Source organism: Meriones unguiculatus, chromosome 1 (assembly GCF_030254825.1).
Source record: "Meriones unguiculatus strain TT.TT164.6M chromosome 1, Bangor_MerUng_6.1, whole genome shotgun sequence".
Lineage (NCBI taxonomy): Eukaryota > Metazoa > Chordata > Mammalia > Rodentia > Muridae > Meriones > Meriones unguiculatus.
The window spans coordinates 106,964,377-106,986,870 of NC_083349.1; the positions used below are offsets into that span (position 1 = coordinate 106,964,377).

Genomic DNA, 22,494 nt, shown 5'->3' on the forward strand with positions numbered 1-22,494 from the left:
ATTGGGAACCCAAGAAAGTCCTTTAATTTTTATATCAGATCTTTTTAGTATTTTTTCTATGAACTTCTCATCCCACTGCCTGCCCAGTGTCTATTCTCTAAAAAAGCCTGCCAGTGGTCCCTCTAGCAATACCAAATACATACACCCTTCCCTGTCTCTGTGATCTTAGTGATGGAAATGCAAGTGACTGGGCAGATCGATCCATAGGCAATGTTGTCTCTGATTCTCAGGAAGCAAAACCATATTTTATTTGTGACAAACTCAAAGTATGACCTTTATCAAGTCTCCATTCTCTGAAAGAGTAAGACAGAGCCTCTTTGTGTAACTAGATCTGTGATTGAAGACTGATCACTTTTACCCAAATTCTATGAGATATCATTTGTTAGTTGCAGCTTCCAGGGTTTTCTTAAAATGTATCACTAGATGTCCTGTAAAATGCTGAAAATGTATAACACCAGTCAATTAAGACTCTCATAGGGAACTTTCATCTCAATGGCTACATTTTGCTAATGAAGAAACTTAAACATAAGGAGGTATGAAAAAATGTCCAAGTCAAAGCAAAGCCCAAGTCCAGAATCAAAAACTTCTCTCTGCCAGGTTAGAAATAGACCTTGGTATTCAAAACAACCCTCCTGGATTTTTTTTTTGGTTTGTTTATTTGATTGATTGATTGATTTAGAGGTTACTTTGATAGCTCCTAATTTATTTATCATGTTGCAATCACTAAGCAAAAGTCTATACTCAAGGTTTTCCTCAACAGCAACAACAAATAAGCCATGCAAAATTAGAGACACTTTCTCTGCTTGAGAATAAAATGCATGTTAGAAAAACATGCAAAATTTTAGACATTTTCAGAAAAGTGGCTCATACAAAGTCATCAAGAAAATGAGAGGCAGAGGCAGAATGGGGAACTAGAGAGCTCCAGAGAGACGTGTAGGAGATAATGGATTGTGACAGGCTGTCCATGCAATCCTTCTGGTTTCCTGAAGTCCAGGTGGACGCCCACACTGTCATATTGATTGATTGTAGCACCCATGCTAGAATGTCACCAATCCCCAGCACATGGATACAGTTGCACATCTGTTTCTAGAAAGTTCTAGGTCAGAATACAGCCTTTCTCTTTTGAGCATAAATTGAGTTGCCAACAGTCAAAACACGGAAAGTAGGGCTATCGTGAGCCAGTTTTCGGACAGCTGGGAAGTGGGCGAAGAAGATGGAGCAGGGAGAGTAGAGAGCGCAGATCTGGTTTTCACTGGGCTTGTGGGCTGTCTCTTAAACAAATCTGACCCTAGGTACAAGCTTGCCCTTTCCCAGTCCCAGCTTCCCTGGATATAAAGTACATGTTTGGCAACTACTCTGAAAGTTATTAAAGTTTCGGCAGTAAACTATGAGAGGCCAGAGAATTTCAGGCAAAAGTTATTGCATCTGTAACTCAGAAACTAATTCCTAAAACTCCTGACACATTTATCCAGAGGGCGAGCGCCAATACCGAAATGGAAATCATTGTCAAGGGCCACTGTGTACCTGGAATTAAAATCCATCATTCCTCAGAACGGAGAGCCGAGATCTGGGTAGAATACGAGAATACTCACACCTTTCAAGACCACGTTTCCTTAAAACTATAACCCTTTATGCTTCAGAAAAACATGACAAATTCTGCATTCTCTGCTCATTTGTTTTTCTTTTCCTTAAGAACTCCTTGTTACATTTTCTTTTCAAATATTTCTTCTTTTGACAGTTCTACATTTAAACTGAAAAGCCTCCTTTTCCTTATTCAATTGCACCAGTTTTATTTGGGATGGAAACCCTGCTGGGTACCGTAACTGAGAACAAGCTTTACAGCAGCAATAATCGCTTCTACAGCATCTATTGTGGGGAAACTTAATACACTTTTATTAAATGGCTGAAGACTCAACTCTAGCAATCTGAATTAACTACAGAAAAGCATAGAGATGGAACCAAAGTCCCCACTTCATTCAGCAGACATCCACTTCATGCCCCACAACCCTGCCTAGTAGGAACCCAAGACATAAAACTGCCACTTGGGAAACATCTCTGAGAAGGGTCAATGGTGCCTTAAGCAATACTGTTATCACCAAAAGTGAACCATCGCAGGGCTGGGGAATGGCTCAGCTGGCAAAATGCCTCCTATGGAAATCTAAGGGCCTGCATTTGGATAAAAGCTGGGTGTGGCACTAGTGTGCAACTTCGGCTCTTAGGGTGAGACACACATCTGCCCTGCCAATCTAGCCCAAGTCTAGGTTCAGTGACAAGCCCTGTCTTAAGGAGTAAGGTGTCCCTCAATTGAGGAGTGGATACAGAAATTGGGGTACATTTACACAATGGAACACTACCCAGCAATTTAAAACAAGGAAATCATGAAATTTGCAGTCAAATGGTGGGATCTAGAAAAGATCATCCTGAGTGAGGTATCCCAGAAGTGGAAAGACACACATGGTATATACTCACTTATAAATGGATATTAGACATATAATATAGGATAATCATACTAAAATCTGTACACCTAAGGAAGTTAATCAAGAAGGAGGACATTGGGTAAGATGATCAATCCTCATTCAGAAAGGCAAACGGGATGAACATCGGAAGAGGGAGAAAACAGGGAACAGGACAGGAGCCTACCACAGAGGGCCTCTCAAAGACTCCACCCAGCAGGGTATCAAAGCTGAGACTCATAGCCAAACTTTGCAAGGAATCTTATGAAAGAAGGGGAGATAGAAAGACCTGGCGGTAACAGAAGCTCCACAAGGAGAGCAACAGAACCAAAAAATCTGGGCACAGGGTTCTTTCCTGAGACTGATACCCCAACCAAGGACCATTAATGGATATTACCTAGAACCCCTGCTCGGATGTAGCCCAGGGCCGCTCAGTGTCCAAGTGGGTTCCCTAGTAAGAGGAACAGGGACTGTCTCTGACATGAACTCAGTGGTTGGCTCTTTGATCACCTCCCTCTGAGGGGGGAACAGCCTTGCCAGGCCACAGAGGAAAACAATGCAACCAGTCCTGATCAGACCTGATAATCTAGGGTCAGATGGAAGGGGAGGAGGACCTCCCCTATCAGTGGACTTGGAGAGGGGCATGGGAGGAGCTGAGGGAGGGAGGGTGGGATGGGAAGGGAATGAGAGAGGGACTACAGCTGAGATACAAAATGAATAAACTGTAATTAATATATATATATAAAATAAAAATTTCAAAAAGAAAAAAGAAGTAAGGTAAAGCATGTTTAAGGAAGATGCCCAGCATGTGTTGTCACTTGAGTTTTTGATCTTAGCCATTCTGATGGGTGTAAGATGAAATCTCAGGGTTGTTTTGATTTGCATCTCTCTGATGGCTAAGGACGTTGAACATCTCTTTAAGTATTTCTCTGCCATTTTATATTCCTCTACAGAGAATTCTCTGTTTAGCTCTATACCCCATTTTTTAATTGGATTGCTTGATTTATTGCTTTTTAACTTCTTTAGTTCTTTGTAGATTCTGTATATCAGCCCTCTGTCAGATATAGGGTTGGTGAAGATCCCTTCCCAGTTCGTAGGCTGTCGTTTTATTCTGATGACAGTGTCTTTTGCTTTACAGATGTAGCCCATGGTAGCTCAGTATCCAAGTGTGTTCCCTAGTAAGGGGAACAGGGACTATTTCTGACATGAATTCAATGGCTGGCTCTTTGACCTCCCCACTGCCCCCCAAGGGAGGAGCAGCCTTGCTAGGCCACAGAAGAGGATTTTGCAGCCAGTCCTGAAGATACCTGATAAACTAGGGTCAGATGGAAGGGAAGGAGGACCTCCCTATCAGTGGACTTGGAAAGGGGCATGGAGGAGATGAGGGAGGGAGGGAGGGTGGGATTGGGAAGGAATGAGCAAGTGGGCTATAACTGGGATACAAAGTTAATAAATTAACTAATATTAAAAAATAAAAATTTAATTAAAAAAAAGAAAAAAGGAGCATGCCCAGTGTCGACCTCTGACCTAAACACACACACCTATATGCCCCTACATGCATCCACACAGACACACAGAGACACAGACACACATGTAAAAGAAAAAGCAAAGGCATGAAAGAAGGGGCAGAGTAGGCTATTAGTAAGTAAAGCAGAAACGGACCCTCAGCCTCACTAGGGCGGATGGAGAATACGCTCTGACCTTGATGGCAGCCATTTAGGCAACTGCACAGGGTAGCTTCACACCATCACGACAGAGAAGAAAGCAGAAGTGATGCCCACTTCCTTAAAAATGCAATCGGCGAATGATAACATCACTTATGTGCTTATCGCCCTCAGGCGTGCATGGAGTGGGAACGGACAGTCACAGGCAGGTAGAGTGGTGCCAGGTGTGTAAAATGACAGCTGAGGCTGTACACTGAGGTAGTGAGGATGCCCATCTCCAGGCAGTGGACGCCTTCAGTTATTTGAATTGTCTGAACTGCTGGAAGTTTAACTTGTTTCATTTTATTATTTTGACAGTGAGCATCGCTTTATATTCTGGCGTGAGGGGTTAAAAGAAAAAAAGTTAGTCATCCCCCACCAATTCCTTGCCATTTATGCCATTTATGATACTTCAGCTCAACCTGGTAGTGAAAAGACATAGACTATTGTAATATGATCTCATTGTTATATACCCAAGTCAAAAACCTCTAATTTATATGCTTTCATTTATCAAATTATATATTTTCAGTGAAAGTAATTATACCTCAATAAAAGTGTTTTTAAAGTAATTTCCATTCATCACAGAATATTGTTTAAATATACAATTATAAATGAACATATATTCTCTACTTCCCTTACTCCTCTCTCCCTCATTCATATATATAAAATATGTGTGTGTGTACTGTGATTATATCTGAGTCAATGCTGAAAAGGAAATTGGATGTTCCAGTAAGTGACAGGAGGCTCTCCCAAGAGGTTAATAACATGAGCACAGCGTAAGAATCCTCCTTTAGCTGGTCCTCCGCTCTCTGGCAGCACCAGCCTCTGAGATCATGGGCCGATGCAGAGCTCCCCATCCAACCTGCTTCCATCTCCTGCTGCTTTCACTGTTTCTCAAAGTCCATGTCAATCTTAGATACCTTATACTCCCAAGTACATGCGTCAGTGCACTTTAATTTTGCTGCAGTAAATAAATAGTCCTCACTAGCTTCCCATAAGTAACCGCACAGCCAACCTGAAGATTATGAGACTTTGGAAGCAGATAACACACCCAAACCAAGTGTTGTTTCAAAGAGATAATTATGAATAGGCCGGTAAATTTTCAGAGGCCGTTCCTTGGCTCTGCAGCCAGGTGATCTCTCGTATGGGTGTCCTTCCTCTAGGAGACTAGTTACAGAACTACTTCAAAGATTTGCGGTTGTCTAGAAACACCACTGCCAACAGTGAGTTTGAGAACGGGCTTTCTGAGTTCGTGGGGCAAGAATGGAACAGATGTTAATATATTGCTCTCATGGTCCCTGTCCTCGGTACCATTACCGGTTCCATCTCTTGGTACCCACTAAGAATGTGATACCTAAACTCAGGGCAGAGAAGTGTCCCTCTCTGCACATAGGGCCAGCTTCTTATTGCTGTTGTCTTATGCTTTTCTCCTCTGCCTTCCGACGCATCCAGCTGGACAGTGCTGCATGGAAGAATTGGGCGCCCACAGAACCCATTTCGAGTGGCCCTGGAATACATCTCCAGCGGAAACCGGAGCTTGTCTGCAGTGGATTTCTTTGCCCTGAAGAACTGCAGTGAAGGTACCCGAATCTGCTTTTTCCTGTCTCTCCTCTGTAGCCTGTCTCAAATATATCGATAATTGTATGTAGCTTGAATACAAAGAAGTGATTAGGGCCTGATTCTGAACATTAACCAGTGCACCATAGCCCAGGCAATCTATTTCCAAAGAACTCCAGAATAAAGTTGTATCTACTTATCTTAAAACTTTATCAAGTGGAATGCAGCCTTCCTTAGACAATATGTTAGCTTCATGTCTTTGGTGACAAATGCTTCCTACTACTAAAATATATTTTATTGTGAACAAAGCATAAATGGATATCAAGTAAATAGCATAATACACCAATCCCCATCTAGAAACCTTAGCTCAGCTTAGCAGTTACCAACATTCTGTCATCTTGCTTCACCTACATCTCTACACCCCTTCAACCTCCCTCTAACTTAATTATCATCACTCTTTGGCTTTTTCTGGACGCAAAATTTACAACTAAGTATTTGCATTGGTTTTATCTGGGCTCCTCTTAACAGACAACACGGGAAATGGTTAGATGTGAAACTTTAGCTTATTTTTGTGCAAGCCTGATGGGCAAGGCCCACTGTGACATTGAATTTCTTTTGCATAAATGCCACATTGTGACTTTACCTCAAGGTAAGCTTTTATTTTATTTTATTTTTTTAATATACCTTTGCTTCCAGGAAACCTAACCAACTGTAATCCTCCACCATAGTACTCAGGTTGCTGCAGGCCTTTGATGAGCTTTTCTTCTTCCCTCTGTAGGGTTTGCCTTTCCTATTCTGGTTTGCAACCTGCTATTTTGTATGCATATTCAATTGAGCACTGTTTCAAGTCTGAATTGAAAAGAGATGGACACAAACTATCGATAGCTGGGTGAGACTGAGCACCCCTTGGTTCATCAGAAGTCTACTAGAAGCATCCTTTGTTCCGTCCCAGATCTGCTTTCAAGGAGTCACTCTCATGGTTGCTCTGTGGCTCCTGCCCCTGTCTCTGCTCAGAGCTCCCCGGAAGGGCACTCACCTAAGGAACCTGTGACCAGAGCATCCTAAGAATGGAGCATGAGTAGGAAGGAAACTTATGGTCCCTTCTAGACCTTAATTCTCGATGCAAAATGTTTGTGAGCAACAGAGGGTCATCTGTTGTGTGTAGAAGCCTGGATTTGAACCTTGTGCCTCTTGCTTGTGAGGTGGGACAGTGGCTCCCTCTTCTTTCAGATGCTCCCCATTCATTGATAGCTTTACAAGCACTTTACAAGTGAGTGTTTTTACCGTTCTTGTTTTAGTCAAAACTGATTTCTACGTGAGGGCGAGGGAACTCATCCCTCTGTGGTAGACTGGACTAGTTACAGTGGGAATAGTGGTTAGCCTGTGCCGTGGGGCGACACACGGGAGCACGTGGTTTGAGCCCGGAGTGTGCGTGAGAATGTTTCCACCCTTGTGAACTTAAGGATCCATGATGGTCTCTGGACACACCATCAGGCTTCTCAGATTTCAAGGGCCTGTTTCACTCAAAAGGCATCCTCTGTTGCAATGTAACCAGTTAACAGAAATGTCACCCAAAAAAGGCGTCATTTTTCACAAGTGACACAGTCCTATTTGAAAAACATTAAGAAAGAAGATAATTGGGAAAAAAGTTCCGGATATCAGGCCCAGCACAAAAATACCGCCAATATGACAGGCTCTGCAAAAACTCTTTACATTCTCAAACCAAGAGTTTTGGCCAAGTACAGGGGTGTTGCGTCCCTTGCTTTGCAAGCCACTATCACCTGGGGAATTTCTTCCCCTGGGGCCTGTGTTGCATGGCAGTGAATCTGTTGTACAGCTTGTCTGTTTCTCCATCCTTGCAGAAGCTTCAGTAATCTTTCGTGATTCAGAAAGTTTCCTCTACAGGGTACTGCCTTCTGCCTCTTCTTGGTCAGGAAACCTGAAGGATGTGGAGGGCCTTATGGTCTAGCCACCTTTCTGTTTCTAGGTCTGGAGATTCCAAATCTAAGAACAAGATGGTCTTCATGGGGAAACAGTTGATCTCTGCACTTTTTTTTTTTTTTCACCAAAAACACATTAGCTACCAAGGCACGCCATGGGTCCGGTATAGAATTTATGAGAAAAGAAGGCAGAGAACCGTGGTGCCAGAATGTTCTGAGCACTTTCAGTCTTCTCCCCATAATGGAGCAAATTCTAATGATGTTGACAAGTTTCAAACGTAAGAGACATCTTAAAAGCTCAGTCATGTGTTTATGATCAAGGGGATTTAGGATTTGCTTTCGTACATTCTTAAAGCCTACATGATATAGGCAAATACTTGTGTTTTCTGGGGCCGTGGCTTTGGCTAGGTCATGAAGGAGAGAAGGGGAAAGAAATGGTGTCTTTACGAGGTGGGTAGAGCTGAAAAACCTGCTAGCCAGGGCTGTAGATGGGTCTGCAAGGTATCCAGTGTATTACCTAATTGTAACTTGATCCCCCTCATAAAGAGATACAGATAAAGTTATAAAGAGAAACACAGCTAAATAACAGTATACCTCTGTTTTGGCCCCGGTGAAGAAAAGCACTCTTTTAACTCATCTGGGAAGGCTGGCAGATGATGGGTGCAATTCTTCCTGCATCGAAGACAGTATCTATCTGTGGTGTCTTCAGGAAGACTTACCTATTTACCTGTTTCTTCCTTAAATATTTACATCTGTTACAGTACGTACACTTAGTAGATGCTCAGTTAATACTCACCAGTGTATTCGCTAAGGCCAAGTGTCCACCCTCCTTCCTGTCTTCCACAAGATTTACAGTGATGGTATAGAGCAGGGACATTTCTCATCTCACAAGCACGAAAACTGAAAGTCACAGGTGTTTCAAAAACTTGCCAAAAATCTCTAAATCACTGAGCCAAACTGGATCCAGAGTTGATTGGATCACAGAGCTATTGATTCATCTCTGACACTCTCTTGCCTTTGTAGACGGTACAGATGCTGAATTTTAATTTATTACCAGATGCTTTAGAATTTTCTTGACTCCTTCTTGCTCCTCTGAGCCTTACACCAAATTGACCAGAACATTGATCTTACTGCCACCTTGTAGTCTATCTGTGCCCACATAGGTGCTACATTGCCAACTCTTGTTTGTTTGCTTGTTTGTTTCAAGACAGGGTTTCTCTGGGTAGCCTTGGTTGTTCTGGAGCTTACTCTGTAGGCTGGCCTCCAACTCAGAGATCTGCCTGCCTCTGCCTCCCCAGGGCTTGGATTAAAGGTGTGTACCACTACCACCTGGCTGTGTTGTCGACTCTTGAATTTACCTGTTAGACTTCATTTTTTTTAAGCCCCATGCCTTATTTTTCTTATACCCTTTATATATACTAATATGAACTTGGGCATCAACAAGGTAGTCTCTCTAAGACCTGGAGAGACAGGAGCTCCACAAGGAGAGCAACAAAATCAAAAAAGGCACAAGGGTATTTTCTGAGACTGATACTCCAACCAAGGACCATTCATGGATATTACCTAGAACCGCTGCACAGATGTAGCATCTAAGACCATCATCCATCTTTCTCACACTGCAAACCACCGTATTCCCGTTCCTTGTGGCCCTTTTGATGGGATGTAGGCACCTCCTTATCTTCTCCCATGTCAGAAAATAATATGAGAACTGTGCTGGACTTCCTTGCTTAGGAAATGTGATTGATAGCTACTGAAATTCTGCTTGGAAGATCTTCAATTTCTGCTTCTAAATCTAGCAGTCATGTCCCAATTTGTCATTTGGGAACTCTAACTTAAGGTTCAATACATTGTCCTTAATTTCATTGGTTGCTCAAGGGAGCAGTTAGCACAGTGCTAAGCACATAGGAAACGTCATATAAATGCTGTTGACAGATTGTTTAATCAATTGATTAATAAATGCTGATCTTGTTTTATAGCTTCAGGCCAGTGCAGTGGACTACTTCCAAAAGAAGGTAGCTGTGAGTAGAAATTGCTTGGAATTGGTGTTTCCCAGAAAAACTAGTGAAAGAGCAGTTTATACATTCAGTGTGACTGGGAGGGACATCAGCCTCCAAAGGCACCCAGATATGGGCTCCCTTATCCCATTCTCAACAAGCTTTTCATTGGCAGACAACCTAGAAAAGGCCACTCCCCAAGGCCTTCCAGCTTTAGAGAGACTCACACATACACAGAACGAGCTGGACCAGCTCCTTGAAATGGGTTTACCAGAATCCACACCACTCTGAGGAGCTCATACGGTGCACACTGTAAATGCTCATTTAGTGCCTCCTCCAGCCAGGCCCCACTCTGTGTATGCACTTCTATTAGTTTCCCTCATCCTCTCTCCAGTGATGAAAGCTGTGTACCATTGTTATTACGTCTGTTATTTGGATGGGGGAAATTGAGGACCAGAGAATTAAGCCATTACCCCCACAGTCACAGCTGATAATTGGATTGGAAGCCATCTGGATCTTAGCTGCTTCCTAAGGAAGGTCGCCACTGGCAGGATGACAGAAGGCATCTAGGCAGCCTCCTCCACTGTATGAAAGTATAATGAGCAAAAACCCAGAGTTTCCTTGGAAAGTGATGTATTACATTACTGACCAGTCTAATGTACTTTGTCCTTCCATCTTCTTTGATTTCGGTGTTTCTAAGGAATTGATTCAGTATTTCCCTCACCCTTCCTAGATTGGTCAAGAGCCTTTGAGATGCACTACTACCTACTGGTCAAAATGAAAACAAAGAGCTGCAAAGGACTCACACATGTGAAACAAGGAGCTGTGGATGACTCCATTGTGAGCCTAAATGCATTTTGTTCCCAGTCATCATGATTCCCCTTCGCCTTCATGAATCTACAAGAAACACATCTGAGATTTCCCAGACCTTGGCCATGTTCGAGTCACTCAGATTTCTCAACCAAATGCAGTCTAGGTCCCTGACATTCCTGAGACCAGTCCTGACCTGCTCATCATGGAGGGTGCCATAAGCTTTACCCACAAGGACTTACTTCACTGACCCCACTAGCTCAGAAAGGAGAAGGGATCCAAGAGGACAAACTCCATGTTGAGAAAACAGTTACCTTGAAACACACATCCTCAGGGTTGGAGATGTGCAGACACCTTCCCTTCTCTGGGATTGCTGTGTGGTTACTTAACTTACAATCATGGTTTAAAAACTGAACCCTCATGTGAGAGTTTTACCCTGGCTAGTTTATAAAGTTACATGTGTAGAGCTGCCTTGCAAAAACAAGGACCAGCACCACTTCTTTCACAGATTGGCATGCCCCAGAATGAGGCTACCTAAAACACAAGCTGAGAACCGCTAGACAGCTTGATTTTTCAGCTCTTCCTTTGTCTAGACTTTTCCAATCTCTTAATTCTTCTTTCAAATAAAATATGAAAGGCCAAACCATTGTTGCTCCATATCTTGTTGGAGAGATCAGGACTAAGCAAGAGAGTTGAATATTTAGGAGAGTGGACATCTTTATGAGGTAAGCTCTTTCCCACGTGGCTCATTCCTTAGCTGTGCTGGCTACAGAGTTAATGTGAATGCTCTCAGGAAAAGGTTGGTGATTTATGCCAGCCTCCCAACCACCACCAAAAATGCATGATGGTGGGGAACATCCTTTTTAGCCCAAGAGGGGATAAGAAGAAGTGAAAGGAGCCAAACAAACAAGTTCATATCTTTGGTCAGACATGTGAAACCAACCAGAGTCTGAGGTAGGCTCCAAAATCCAGCTGGGCAAAATGAGGGATGACACCATGGGCTCCTGGCAGCCTAGCCCAAACTGAGCATTTCGTGTTCCAGAAACAAGCAATGCCTCAGCAGGGTCCTCGGTCCATGCTTATAAATGGAGATTACAGTGGTGTTCTGTCTTGGGGTGGGGCAGCAGAAACCTGCCCCCCCTTTTCTGCCGAAGACTCATCATCTATGCATCCACTGGTCCATCTGCCTGTTCATTCAACAGACATTTACTCAGAAGATAGAAATCCTAGCACCTCCTGACCCTAATATACAATTGTTTTTCCTATTTAGGGCTGAATTTGATATGGTGGGTTTACAATCTTCATTCTGCTTTGTACAGAAACTGCTCCCCAAAGGGCATCCCTGCTTATACTTAATTTGCACCGACGATACCAAGAAGGTGTTCCATTTGCGGAGATGCCTTCCGCCAAACTAACTCCAATGTTGCTCTCTCACAAAGATCATGGAATCAGCACTGGGCCAGCACTCAGAAACCCCAAACCTAAGTCCCCTCTCCCACCTCTTCATTTCCAGAGACTAGTCAAGCCTTCAGATCTGTGAGGACATTAAAGGTCTCCTCCTGAATTGTCACAATGATTGTTTTTTAATTGAAAGTGGGAATAACAATATGTCAATAGTTTTCCTGGCACTGACCTCATCCTGAGTGTCAATAAGAAACTGACTTAGAGATGCAACACAAATGATGCCAAGGGCTGCCTAACTCCTCTGCTCCCTGCCCCCCACCCCTTGCCTGAGCCAGTTAAAATGAACTGCTCTCTCCTTGCATCGCAGTTTCCCATGGAGAAGCTACCATCCACAGGAACAAATTGGCTCTTTGGATGCCCCCTGCACAGCTTGGTGAGATGAATAATGGCCAGATGCACAGTAGGTGATGAAAAACCACATAAAACCAGTCTGAGGTTCCACCATCGAGGCATGTCACCTCGAGGGACTGAGTCAAGTCTGGAAAGATTGGGCCTGTTCCCTGGAATTGTACAACAGAGGGAAATTGTAGTCACAGCCTTCAGAGAAACCTATTTGTAGCTGATGAACCCTATTTTCAAAACACTCCTTCTTAAGTTTATTTCCAGAACCTCTTACCTTTAATTTATCAGTAGGCTGAGTCACTTAAAAGTAAGCATTAAAATTAGGTCAGGCTGGGGAGATGGCTCAGTCAGTCAAGGACTGGAACCTTAGTCCAATCCCTATAACCCATATATGAATAAATAATAATAAAGCAATAAAGGGTATGGTAGTACCTGCCTATAATTCCACTACCGAGGACTGGAGAGATGGCTCAGCCGTTAAAGGCTAGGCTCACAACCAAAAATATAATTCCACTGTTGAAGAAGCAGAAACAGGAAGGTCCCAGGGGCTCACTGGCAAGCCAGGCTAGCCAAACCAGTGAGGTCTGGGTTCAAAGAGAAACCATCTCCAAAAGAATAAGTTAGAGAATGATTAAGGCCAAGACCCATGGGCTCTATGTGCATGGACCACACATTCCCTCCCTGTCCCTGTCTCTGTCCCTGTCCCCCTCTCTTACACACACACACACACACACACACACACACACACACATACACAGAGAGAGAGAGAGGCACATAGGTATATGCACCATCTACACAGTGACTCATACATATATGCACACACACATAAGTCATTATTTCATCTACTGAAATGATGGCTATTCATCATGGCTGTTGAAGCCTCCTCACACTTCCCAAACACCTCCCCAAACTCAAAGTTCCTTCTCTCCACACTTCTGCAGCACGGCCTGTCCTCTGCAGTACCACGCTTCTTTCAGAGCTCAGCTGAGATACTATTTTCTGTCTCACTTCAGAATTATGTTTCCATGCTCTTCTATTTTAGAACAATCCACTTCTCTGCAGAGTTATTTATATGTCTCACTCAATAGATGCTAACTTCCTAGAATCAAAGTCTTTTTTTTTTAATCCCTGTGTCTCAATTAGCAACCAAGAGTGCTGTTTTCATGGTGAGTGCTCAATAAAGGTTTGCTTATCCTAATGTAGGAGGGAGATTATGGGCTTTTAAATCAGACCAAATGAGTGCAGAAGCTCAGCTCCGTCGCTTACCACCTTTGTGAGCTTGGAAGAGTTTCTTAAATCTATGGGCTTTATTTTTTTTCATCATTAAATGGGCTAATAATACATAATTATAGCTTTGTTGGGAGATTAAAACAGATATTGTGTGCAGAGCTCCTAGCCAGTGCCTGGCATGATAAATACCACCGCCTTCTCTCTCAAACGTCCCTTGACTAAGCTGAGGCTCCTCATTCTGGAAGAAATATACAGAAAAATTCTGTATAGCTGTCCCTGGGGGGTGTTTGCTGAGTCCCACCCACTTTCTGCCTTCCATCTGCGCCTTGTCCGAGCCATCGGGTGGAGGGAGAGCTACCTTATTTCCAGCAGACTCTAATAGCCTAGATCTGCTTTGTGATTTCAAAGGCAGCTGCTCTGCTTTCCCCCACAAACGGTGCTTCAACCTCTGATAATGTTATTTTCTTTATCACTTGGTGACCCAGTCTCTAGAAGCCATTGTGCTTTGCAAAGAACTAATATTGTTTAATCCTGTGGGAACGGTTGAAAATTGGGGAAACCCTTAGACATGCCGCTCACATTGCTTCTTCCCATCGGACGGGAATCCAAAGCAGCCAGGCAGAGCCAGGCCATAGAACCCAGAAAGTCTCTTGCTGGCTTCCTTTTCCCCACCAGTGAACAGCTACTGTTGGCAATGACTTCCTTATGATCACTAATAAAGCCATTCGTAAGTGCCCATAGAGCGCTTAGATACAATAACGATCGCTTGGGTTACTGTTTTAAATACTGAACCATTGAAACTCACCCTGAAGTGGAGGCTAGATCCAAAAAGGGTTTTTAAATATAAATAAATAAAGAATGAATGTGCTGAGGTCACGGTACTCCCAGAAGAAAATTACTTTCAAATTGCAACTACATAAAAGAAATAATTGAAAAGATTAATCACACTAAAATAATTGGTCTATTTTACAAGTAATTTGGAGCACTACTCCGTCATTGACACCGATGTCTAGTAGTAAAATAGTAATGAATTTCATTCTCTGACTAATGTATTTATTTTATTAATGGTACTAAATGGTGTTGTTACTGCTTATAAATATTTCATAACTTTTAATTCATTAAAATGTTCAAGGAATTTCCAAAAGTATTTATTAGTTTTAAATCGGCCTTAGTATTCAATATGCAATTGCCACTCTGTCTTGGCAATTAAAAAAATTATTGTTTGGGGTAATAGAATTCTCTTTGAAGGTGGAGGATTAATCCCTAGTTATTAATGAGACTAATGCACCAGCTAGTGATGAATAAGGGACTTGGGGATCTATTTCCTATTTAGGTCACCAAGGATCCCATACAGCCATTTCTTAAAATCTGTGACTATGAGGTGAATGGGGACCAGAAAAGAAAAAAACATGTCAGTTCAACCTTGATTTCAACCCATCACTTCTCCCACGGCCACTGTCTCCCTTCAAACAGTGGATAATAGCAGAATCAAGCATTTCAACCCTACCTCTTTGCTCCTCTCGTTGTCCAAAAGAAAACATAATGACAAAGTAACACATCTCAGAAAGAGAGGGAGGAAGGAAGGAAGGAAGGAAGGAAGGAAGGAAGGAAGGAAGGGAGGGAGGAAGGAAGGAAGGAGGAGAAAGGGAGGGAGGAAGGGGGAGAGACGGAGGGACTGAGGGAGGAGAGAAAACATAGCTAGCATGCTAGTACCCAAAAACAGTAGAAAGAAAAGCATGAGATGCAGCAACATGGACGTAGGATCTGAATACGGAAAACATGGGTCCGATTCCTCAGTCACGTGGGCACTACCTGAGTCATCAAAATGCTGTGTATCTGTTGTCCTAGTGGCACTGGGTGTGAGAAATGAAGATGGCAATGTGTACTTCGGTGTCCATGCGAGCAGCGATTGTGATCATGTGTGTCCCACTTGACATGATGCCTGGAACTACTGAGTTAGGCCTACCCCTCCCAACCTCCAAAGGACATCATGGTATTGTTCACTCAATGGCTTTGGCATTGAGTAGGAGAAAAGGTGAACCAACAGAACATGAAGGAAGTCTGTTGGAAACTCCACGAAGAAAGGCTGGATGAACTAACATAAGGCTGAGAACAAACTCTGTCTGCTTAGTGTCTCTAAAGGTTCAGCTTGTGAAAATGATTCAAGGAATCATGCCATGCAATGAGGACCGAGAGGTAGGTCAAGTGCCTCATACTCGGATGTTGTGCCTGTGGGAACATGCAACCTCCCTGAGCTTTGACTTTCCGTTTAGGCAATCACACTGGGAAAACATTCAACATTAAGATCACCAGGGCTACATAGTTAATTCCACTGCAAACCACAGACAAAGTGTGAGATAAAGCGTGAGCATTGAAAGACTTTTCTTGTTTTTAGCTGACTTCCTCCCACTCCCTGGCATGTGGGGAATATCATAGGGGATATTTGGGAGGCAAGAGGTCACAGGGATATGAGTGGGAGAAGGAGACACATGGGGCCTCCTACTCCTGTGTGCAAAGCTGGGTCTAGAAAGGAAGATGTTTTCTCAGGGCAAGCCATAATCAGACAAATGGTGAACAGTGACTCAAGATGACACTAAAGACCTCCCAAATGAAATAGAGGTGCATTCAGTTCCCAAACAGCACGAAAAGTTCATAGTTAGACTCACCAAATACTAGACTTTTGAAATCCCTTGTGCATTAGCTTGAAGTGTCTTGTGTGTATGCACGTGTATGACTGTGTATGTTTATACGTGTAGAGGTGCATGTTCTTATGGAGACTGGTGGTCCCACTGAGCTGTCATTCCCTGTGATCGGTTCACCTGGCTATTTTAAGTATGTCTCCCATTGGTTTGGGAACTCACCAGTTAGACAAGGCTGCCTGACCAGCAAGTCCCAGGAATCCACCTGTCTGGTGCTGAGCTTGCAAGTTCATGCCACTACACCCGGCTCTTTTCACCTGGTTTCTGGAGCTCAGATTGACATCCTCATACTTGAGAAGGCTTACCCAGCTGAGCTATCTCCTAGCACCCTTAAAGTATTTTAAGTCTCCCCAAGGATGGAGTTGGTGTGACCATTAGTGCTGTTGGTTTGTCAGTTGGTTGGTTCGATGGAGGCAAAAGAGGTGGCTACTGAACCTTTATCTGACCATCCTAGAGATACGTCCTACCTCAGGGCCCCGTCGGCACTCTCCACAGCCCTGCAGACCTGGGAACCAAACGTCAAAATCCTCAGGAGTGGAGGCCCTATGGCTGGAAGTGAGAGCTTTTTGCTAGCTGACTGTCATGGTTAGAAGAGCAGGAAGATGCACTGCTAGAATTTGATGATTTTTGTTTGTGTCCAAACAATGGATGTTTTCAAGGCTGGGCAGGCTCTGTTGTCAAGTCACGCTGAAAACATGAGTTTGGGGAGTACTACATTGCCTTTCTTATTGTGATCTATTTGGAGGAAGAAAATACTGGGAGACAGTTGTTGGGTGGCTGCCCTGAAGGTCCCTCAAAGTACAGTGTACAAGCCACCAAAGAAATAGTGTCTGATATCCCTCCCTCCCTCCCTTGGCACCAACCTTCTTGCTTCCACAATCAGCTTTTGCAAGGATGGGAAGTCTTTGGGCTTTTGCTGCTCCTGCATCTTCATTTAGCTCTTAGCCAGCATTTTGTGACTGTAAAAACGGTTAACAAACATCGATTAATTACCCCTCATTAATCATTCATGCAACTGGTAGACTAGGATCATATCTTTTCCTTCAAGAACACTGCAATATCCTGTCCGTACCACATACTGCACACACAGGGGATGGGGTGATGGGGCCCATGGCAGCATCAGGATCTTCCTGAGTTCACAGGGGAGAGTGGGCCGGAAAGTGGCCCTGGGCCCTGTGAAGGGCCATCCCACCAGGATGCCCTTTCTGGTCTAATTAACAGGAAGGACAAGCCACATGGCTGGCCAATGGCAGTTGAGAGGCAATAAGCTTTAATTAAGGCTTCTTCCTGGAAATTCTCATGAACATATTAAATCTATTGTCTTAAAAGGCCCAGAGAGGTTGAACGCCTGTTTCTTTTATAACCTGATCCCTCCCATCATTTAAGAAGTTGAAATATAATGAAAATATTACCTCTGGGTGAGCGCTCTGGTCAGCTGCAGCAGTGCAGAGCAGGTGAGCCAAGATGAGGGTCAGGAAGGCGCCGTCAGTTCCCGTCGTGGGATGGCTGACAGTTGGTGGTTCAGAAATAACCACTGGGGCAGGTGAATGAATGGCAGGGGGAAAGCACAGCACTGTCTCTTAGATGGGGCAGGCCTGTCTGGGAGAGTGCTGGGTAGCAAGTGCCCCAACTCCCCAGAAGCTAAAGAGCCTATGAGTGTCCTGAGACCTCTGTGCTGTGAGGATGTAAAGCCTAGGTTTGAAATTTCCAGAACTACATTTATATGGATTTGAATAGAAGGCAGAAAATTCCCCCCAGGAGAGCTAGTCTGTGCTTCCCATCCTGTCCGGGAATCTTGGGATCAATATCTTCCTTGTTGCTGGCAGACACAGATCTGTGCCTCTACCCCAACCACCTTGCATGTGTGTGCCAGTTCATGAGGGCACACACTTCCCCATGAGACGGTCCTTTGCTCTGTTCTTTTCTCTCCATTCCTAATTGTGATAATGCCAAAGCATCCACTCCATTCAGGCTCTGTCCTCTGCTTACACTGACTGATTAAAAAAAAAAAAAGAGCAAATTCAGGAAATTCAGGCAGATCCTCTTCTGTCCCAGCCACTTACTTTGGCATCTACCTTGGGGACAGCTTTTCCCTGTAACCTCCATGCCCTTAGCTTCAGCTCCTCTCCAGACCCTGCATGTTGTAGGCTTTTTGCATATCTCCAAACTCATTCTCACCCTTCAACTTTCTTCCTTTTTGTGAGGGGAAGGAAGCAAGGCTGCGGAATTGGCCGGATGATCACCATAGGCCCTGCTGGTATCAGCAAAGCCTGGCAGTCCTGCTTCAGGCTCAGGCCTAAGGCTCTGCATCTGTGGACAAGGTGACTGAAATGGTCAGATGGGGCCCAGTAGGGCCTGGCTCTGGCATGTACCGAGATGGAGTCTCCTTTCTTGGCATAGAGCCTTTGATCCTCCCCTATCCTTCCTTTCCTCTACTTCCGTTTGGGTGCCTGCCATTCCTTCATCAAGAAGGCAGCATGCATGTACACATGCACATACTCACAGGGGTTTGTGGGTCATCTGGACATGACAATCGCTCAGAGGGTCACAGTCGTTTAGCAGGAGGGTAAAACCTTTTAGATATATGTTTAATTTTCACATAGCACTACTACAATGGAACACAATGGCATCATGAGTTGCAGCACTTATTATGCGCTACATTGAGGCACTGAGGCATTCGAATACATGCATTTAATGTGTGATGAACATACCAGAGTAACTGATGCATCGAAGGCCTCACAGGTTTCCCACTTTCTTATGTTGGCAACATGCAAAGGCCTCTTTTGTGCACATGCTCGTGCATGCGTATGTATGTATGTAAGTATTGTAAGTATGGAGGTGTGTGTGTGTGTGTGTGTGTGTGTGTGTGTGTGTGTGTGTGTGTGTGATGCACATGCACGTAAAAGTCACAAGGCCACCTCAGGTTCAGTCCTTGCTTTCCACCTCACTTGAGACAAGGTCTTCTTGCTCTTGTTATTTCTCGTCACTGCATGAAGCAGCATAGCTAATTTGCAAGCTTCTAGGATGTTCCTCCTTCTGCCTTCCATCTCACGGTGCGATCTCTGAGATTACCAATTCGTGTTACCATGCCAGGCTTTTTATGGGTTCTCGGGGTTTGAACTCAGATCTTTACACTTGTTCATCACAGGTTTTATTTACCAAGTTTCTTCTTAGCTCCCTCTCCAGCTATTTGGATATATTCAATTAGCTGTTGTCAATTCTCCTTTTTCTATTGTGCTGTAGAAAATTAAAGGTTTTTCCTCCTGTCCAGCTGTGCCCTGAAACTGTTAACCTCACTCCATCCTTCCCTCTCCCAGCCCTTCCCAGGATCTACTCATCACTATTCTGGTCTCTGATTCATTGATGCCAACTTTTAAGTGTAAGTGAGAACACAGTATGTTGTTATGTGCCTGACTGGCTCCAAATGAGGTCTTAACCAAAGCTGAGATCTTTGCTATTGTGAGTTCAGCAAAGGCAAGGATAATGGCAAATAATATGGTGCTCATTTTCCTCTAGGGGTCAAGAAGTTAAATTAGAGCAGTGGTTCTCAGCCTGTGTGTTGAGATGCATATTAGATGTCCTGCATATTAGATATTTACATTACAATTCATAACAGTAGCAAAATTACAGTTATAAAGTAGCAAGGAAAAAGAAAACTTTATAGTTGAGGGTCACCACAACATGAGGAACTGTGCTAAAGGGCCTTAGCATTAGGAAGGGTGGGAACCACTGACAGGAGGGGCCTCCTCAGTCATGGGAGCTGAGATTGTCTTCACTACGTGAGGAGACACTAGAATGTAGGAAGGATGGTTTTGAGGAAGTCATCTCCTCTTCCAGAGTCAGTGAGACAGGACTAAAATCCTCCAGAGCTAGTGCTGGAGAATTTTTTCTTTTCCCAGCTTTTACTAAAGTTGAACATCCAGTGTTGAACATCCAGGCTGATATTGGTTTGTACTCCTAGAGTTTTGTCTGGGATTTTGCCGAGGTTTTAAAGAGTTTAAATATAACCCCTGAGACCAGATTTATGATGGCAGTAGTGGTCCATAGGACTCTCCAAGGAAGCAGCAAATATCAGAAGGGGAAAAAGAGGAAGAAAAAGAGGAGGGAAAGGAGAACCAATAAATAAATAAATAAATAAATAAATAAATAAGGTCTAAGTCGAACTACTTCCTTCTAAAAAGGTTTACCTTTGGTGCTAACTTTGGAGGCTGAAAGCTTGCAGTTATGAAAGAAGGTGCAATCACTCTGCTTGGCATATTCCCGGAAGCATACACTAGTTCTCCTCACCAACTGGCGCTTCCCTTTTAAAGCAAACAGTCACTCATGCATATCTGCATTATCATGTTGTCTGGTGCAACTTCATCCCACGCCCCACTGGCATGTGAGCTGCCATAGCCTCTCACCGGTGTTTGATCCTAGAGCCAAGAGGTAGCCCCTGGTCCCCATTCAGTGGACTGTTTCACTGGGTCTTGATTTTCTTCCACTCTCTCTGTTACTGGCTCGCAGAAAGCTCCGTTTGATGTGTTCCGAGGCCAGCCCAATCTGCCACCTACAGTGTCCACCCAAGCTGAGACTCCCCGTTTCCCAGGGCTGTCATCTGACTGCCATAACCATCTTGGCTTTTTATTCCATTGTCTCTGCTTCGTTCTTAGTGGTGAGTCTCACTTTAGCTCCAAATCCCTGACATTCACCACAATGCCTGGCCCACAACAAGGGTGCCGTGAACCCTTGTTCTGAGTGAGTGGATCTACAAATGAGCCAGAAAGGCATGGTGTGGGGAACTGCCATGAGTTCAAGGCAGAGCAGGAAATTGAGATCATCAACTAGGAAATGTAAGACAGGCAATATATTCTTTTATATAATCTAGGTACTCAGTCATAGGAACATGTGACCTGATAGCTGTAGGCAGACAGAAATAATAGCATAAGCTTAAATTCTAAATTATCAATAATTCCTAAAATGGGACTCTTAGTACTCACCACCTAGAAACCCCATCCCCAGGTCCCAGGTACCACCAGGATGCTATAGGAAATGATCAGTAACAGCACCCCCACATGGTTGGATCATGGGAGTGCTTTTCCACAGCTCTAAGAATGTTCCAACAAAATTGAGCACAAATTTGCTTAAAGTCGCTGCCTTCTGCCAACTCTTTTTATGGTCTGGGGGTTATGCTGACTGCGTGATTCTTCACTAATGAAAAGTGCAAGATTAAGGGCTGGGGATGCAGCTCAGTCCGTAGTCTGAGAGCTTGTAGACTTCTGGTGGAGCACTTGAAGCCTTGGCTTGGATCCCCATCACCACGTAAGCAAGAATGGTTGAATGCACAGTAATCCTGGTGCTATGGAGATAGAGACCAAGGTGTCAAAAGTTCAAGGTTATCCCAGGTTATAGGGCAACTCTGAGGTTAGCCCAAGACACACAAGACCGCCTCAAAAATTGTAAGAGTTACATAGTTTAGGATCTGAAAGGGCCTAGAGGGCTTTTTCTTTTTCTTTTTTTTTTGGGGGGGGAGGAAGGGGAGGATTTCTTTCTTTGTTTACATATTAAAAGAATAAAGGCAAAAACATTAGTGTTTTATGGATACCAAATGGTAAAGTTAGGACTTTTTGCTGCTAATTCCATTGTTTTTCAACTTTTCTAAACTTCACTCTGGGACAAAATAAAAAACAGGTTTAAACATCTTTCAAAGTTTCCTGCTTTCTGCTACCCTACCTAGGAGGTTGGCTCCAGAGCCTTCCAATCCAGTGCTCAACTGGTCCCACCTAGATGCTCAGTGGAAAGAATAAATGGAGTGCTGATGTCCTGATAAAGTATCAGGGGATTGGTAACTACATTGGAACCTTGGATCTCAGCCGGTAACCTTCAAAACAAGGCCAGCCAGAGTCAGTCACAGAGAAGGTGGGCTTATGACAAAAGGAGACCTGCTGCCGAAACAATCACCATGTCCTTGACAGCCTGGGCTGTGCCGTTTTAGCTATGCAATACACTACTGTCAGCTCTGACAAGGCTAGCTCTGCACCAGATACGCTAGGCATCCTGGTCATGCCACAATGTACACATGTACCAACACGCCATGTTGGCTATGATGTGTCAACGAAATTTCTATCATTTATAATTTCTTATTTTTTTTACTTTGAATACTTTAACAATTAAAATACAGTCACATTGATTTCTCCTCTTCCTTCCCTTCCCATCTTGCCCTGCCTCTCAAGTCCCCTTCCTCCAATTCTGCTATGGCTAGATTTCTTTTCTGGGAAGAAAAGACTTACATCTCTTTTTGTTTCTGTTCAGATCACTACCAC

The 22,494-nt window shown here is 43.7% G+C and overlaps 1 protein-coding gene across 1 annotated transcript in view; it reads left to right on the top strand.

The window, feature by feature from the left end:
• Positions 1 to 22,494, top strand: part of Alk (ALK receptor tyrosine kinase) — a 703,407-nt gene that overhangs the window by 512,415 nt on the left and 168,498 nt on the right. The window contains exon 5 of the mRNA XM_060364669.1: positions 5,609 to 5,736. Within this exon, the coding sequence (XP_060220652.1) occupies positions 5,609 to 5,736 (128 nt within the window). The remainder of the gene's footprint in view (positions 1 to 5,608; positions 5,737 to 22,494) is intronic.